The following is a 4,677-nucleotide window of genomic DNA, read 5'->3' on the forward strand; positions in this document are numbered from 1 at the left end:
AGCTTTAATAAAGTAATGCACATATTATATTTTTGCTGAGATGCGTCGCTTTGGAGAAAAGCGTCTGCTAAATGAATAAATGTAAATGTAAAAAAAAATCATAGACTTTCATTTTACTTTTTTTCCACGTTACAATTACTGTACAACGCGGAAGATTTAAATGGCATTTTTCGTTTCACTGATGTTTTCCCATCAATAACTGCTTGGCAGTGAACTATTTGAACGAGTCAAATGGGAAGGGTGAAATTCAGGTCAGGCTGTCTAACTAATATTGAAATGCAGACACAGCGAAATCGCGGGAGAAAGAGAGCGCTGGAGACAAGAGTGTGTCTGTGTGTTTCTTACACGGAGCTGGGCTGTATAGAGGGGTAAATTTACCTGAATTTTCCGCAAAGAAAAGACTAGCATCTGCGTTGATTTCAAAAGCAGGCTGTCCTGGGGCTCCTCGTTTTTAAATGGTCATGTGTGTTCTGTGTGTCTCAGACCTACCAACAAGTGCGTCTTCCAGTGTTCGTTGAATTTATGCGTAAAAAAATGTGCGAAATCATCAAGTTATTGATTTACACTATCAACTTCATCGACTGTAACGAGGTTCTATATAGCCGATCTTTCCATTGCAAATGCAGAAGCTAAAGGTTACCAAGCGGTCAGTATGGTAATGACGAGAACAATGAACCTTCGGGAATAAAAGAAAGTTATTTTTCATTGCCAATGTCATGCGGCTATTTTGTATTTCACTGTTGGTGAATATACGCTGGGGGCCACTGCAGATTTGGGATGGGCGCGATGCTCAAAGAGATGAAATCCTGTGGCGACCCGTGTAACAATTGGCCTCGCAAACTTGCGCGCTTTTTGCTGAATTCTGTTTCGGATAAAGGGAGCTTTACTTTATACACGTTTTTTGTTAATGTCCGTTAAGTTATACAACAGGAATCACTAATAAAAAATTCTAAAATCTTAATCTTGCAATATCAAAATGCAGTGTTATTTCCAGTATCTATCAACTAACAGATTATAATGGTATTTAATTTAGTATGAATTTGGATTGATTCTTTCAATTAATGCGTTAATTAATCGCATTCAGCGATTTTGCTGTGATCGAAGGAAGGAACGGGCTTTGTGTTTCTATACTATATATGTGATTCTGCGGCTGCTAAAAGATATTTATTGTTTGGTAACCGAAAAATGTTCAGATAATATACCGGAAAATTAAGTAAATTTCAAGGACAGCCTTACTAGCTTTGGCCTTGTAACATCTTCAGTGTCATATTTCCAATCGCGTGTGAAAATGTGTGACCCAGCAGAGGCCTGCTGAGAAGCAGTCCTTTTTGCGTATGGTAAAATGAAACAATTGGCTTATTACAGTTAAACATGCGCCTAAATAATCCCACCCTTCTGAATTTTTATACCGGTTTTGATTCGATTTCGTTCCTCCGCGAATTCTAAGGAATGCTGGCTCGAAAAATGTGCTCTATGGAATACAAGTCCACCTTTATGGATGGAACACGGACGATTGCACCTGCTGTTTAATTTATAATGATCTTTCTCTTGTTTTTGTGTGCTCATTTACATCACGGAAATTGTCTGTTTACATGCCAGCATGTTCTCCTTTACTGGTTGTGGTCACAAAAACAAACAAAAACAATGCACACACTTTTCCAAGTTCATAAAATTGAGTAAAAGTGTGGTGACACAAGAATACCGGAGACTAGAAACCGTAAAGATGTGGGGAAAAGTGGAAACATAAGTGATTGATGTTTTTTATTTATTGATTTTTACAGCCCAATAAAACGCAAAAAAAAAACGTTCAGCCAAAAGCTTTCGACGTATGCATTATGAGTAGTTTCGCTAAGTAAACTATAAACTGTTAACTTTATGTGTCACAAATAATGCTTATTTATGAAGTGGAGACAGCACGCGCAGAGGGTTTACTCTGGTTTTTGCAGTGAAAGGATTCACGGGGACCTTGAATGCAGCTGCGCGCATTTCACATAATCACTTCCGCTTTGAATCTAGCCATATTAATCTGGTTAACGCATTACTTTGCATTAACTGAATTGTTTCTTTGACAGGAAGTTAATTTGTTACCTTATGAGCATGGAATGAGGACCTTACAGTGATCTTACTGTTAATTGTAGGCTCATTCCCGTTAGATGCCCTGAGCAGCTCATGAACCAATACATCAGTTACAAAGGCTGCTACCTCTTGACTACCTCTCAGAACTGTGTACTAAAATTTCAGTGAATTTACTCTGTTTTCACATGTTATAGTCGTTGAGTAACTTGATAAGACCGTTTGCGAAATAGAAATGTAAAAAATATCCGTTCATACACAGGATACATAACGTTAAATCGCTCATTACGCAGCGTGCCAAAATGCCTGGGATGTGTGTGGAATATAAAGTGGTGTCCCTTCCAGGTGAAGTTTGTTCTGCAAATGCCTCAGTGTAATCCATGATTTTTAAGGTGTGTAAAGCAGCGACAAAGCATAATTTTTGTCCTTGAAAAAATGTTTTGGCACCGTTTTTGTGTATTTTGCTTTCTCTGCCAGTGGTGTAGCAATGAATGTAAACACAGTAATGTCCATTTGGGTTGGATATGGATAAGTAAATCTCAGTCCAAGATTAGCATTTCAGGAATACTCTTCTTGCTTCTTTCCCCGTAACCTATTTCTTCCAAAGTCAATTTATCTTCTGTGCACTTTCAGCAAAATATCTGCGTCCGCCCCTACCTAGTGTATCAGAGGAATGACTTTGGTGGGGCGGATAATCTCTATGAAACCAGTTACTATGAATTCATTTTCCAATTACGTTTTGATAATAAATTTTTATGTGGTTTCTAATAAAAACTTTTATTATTTATATATTACATTACTGCAGGACATGCATACTACAAAGGAATACAAAACTGGTGCATATGGAGTAAACACTTGGTTCCTTATCCGGGGACTATATTTCACTCTGCTATTGGACAAATGGGTCACGTGGCTAAAGTAACTTTACAGGGCCGTTCGCGAGTAGGAGGGCTTTATGAAGCAGAAAAACGACAAAGGTGGAAAAATTATTTTTCACTCCAGAAATTAATGATCATGAGCTCGTATTTGATGGACTCTAACTACATTGATCCGAAATTTCCTCCATGCGAGGAATATTCGCAAAATAGCTACATCCCAGACCACAGCTCTGAATATTACAGCCGCACGAGGGACACTGGCTACCAGCATCATCACCAGGAGTTGTATCCTCCGCGAGGGAGCTACCAGGAGCGCCAGTTTAACTGTGCAAGCATCCCCGAACCCGAAGCCCAAAGGGGGCATGGGATACCACATTCAGGGCACCTGCTTGGTGGGAAAGTGCAACCAGCTCAACGTGAACCCCCAAATTTACCCACCTCCCCTTCTACCCCATCGGCTATGCCTTCCACCTGCAGCCAAGCCGCATCGGAGCATCCTAGCGTCACAGTTTCTACAAAGCAACCCATAGTTTACCCATGGATGAAGAAAATCCACATCAGTACCGGTAGGCAACTTGTGTGTCTTTTTATTCAGTCTCCCTCTCTCGCGCTCTCTCCCCCTCTCCCTCTTTGCTTCTATCACCCAGACAGAGACAGTGCGTGCAGTGGAATGGGAGAAGCATTTGGAATGGCACAATTGAGGCGGATTTACGACTCGGCATTGGTAATTGCACCCACCATAAATTTTATAGCGGTTGTGCTGGTGTGGGCAGCTGTATCGCCATGTGGCTTTTCTTTCATGTGTTGGTGAGAGGAAGAAGAGTCGGGAGAAGAGGGGACAAAGAAAACTCAGTTTGGAGCGCAGGAGGATAAATAATTTAGCGCCGTTTCATTCAAGAAGCCCTCTCTCTATTACGCAGACGAGTTACGATGAAACACTTCAGATTATTCAGTGATATCTGGTCTCTAGTTCATAGTGGTCTTCCATATTTCAGGTGATGCGACTCCCTTTCAGCCTTCCCTGCTTATTTTTCTGTCCTTTTCGCTCTGCCTCTTCCTTTTCCTTCCAGTGAACGCCAGTTACAATGGAGCAGAACCCAAACGGTCGAGGACTGCTTACACTCGCCAGCAGGTCTTAGAATTGGAGAAGGAATTCCACTATAATCGCTACCTAACTCGGCGAAGACGCATCGAGATTGCTCACTCCTTGCTTCTGTCTGAACGGCAGATCAAAATCTGGTTTCAGAATCGCAGGATGAAATGGAAAAAAGATCACAGGCTGCCAAACACTAAAGTGAGAACCACAGCTTCCACAAGCGCATCCTCCGGGTCCAAAGCAACACCGGCAGGCAGCGCTGTGGTGGCTACTGTGGCTTCTAGCATGGTGGAAGTCTCCGAGGAATTGTCCAGAGTGTCCGGAGTAGAACGAAACAACGATGTAACAAGGTTATAAAACAGAAATTCATGATTTCGCAATTTACCAGTCGTACACAACCATATATACGGGCGCGCGCGCGCGCGCGTGTGTGTTGTATGTATGTATAATACAGCCTCTCCGTAGTTGTGCATAAAATGGTTTTCCTCGAATTTCACACTTATATAAAATGCATGTTATTTAGCATGTATTAACGCGCTCACCAACAATTCGTTTACATACATTTCGTTTGTAATAATTGTACGACGAGGTTTATTTATTTATTTGACTTATAGAAATGAGGTGATCTTT

General features: G+C 41.1%; 1 protein-coding gene across 1 annotated transcript; it reads left to right on the top strand.

The window, feature by feature from the left end:
* The first annotated feature begins 3,075 nt into the window (after positions 1–3,075).
* LOC108918359 (homeobox protein Hox-C4a-like) lies at positions 3,076–4,420 on the top strand. The gene is made up of 2 exons (XM_018725500.2): positions 3,076–3,517; positions 4,022–4,420. The coding sequence occupies exons 1-2, from the start codon at positions 3,082–3,084 to the stop codon at positions 4,402–4,404; spliced, it is 819 nt and encodes a 272-aa protein (XP_018581016.1). The 5' UTR covers positions 3,076–3,081; the 3' UTR covers positions 4,405–4,420.
* Positions 4,421–4,677: the final 257 nt, after the last annotated feature.

The sequence above is a fragment of the Scleropages formosus genome, chromosome 22, assembly GCF_900964775.1.
Source record: "Scleropages formosus chromosome 22, fSclFor1.1, whole genome shotgun sequence".
NCBI classification, from domain to species: domain Eukaryota; kingdom Metazoa; phylum Chordata; class Actinopteri; order Osteoglossiformes; family Osteoglossidae; genus Scleropages; species Scleropages formosus.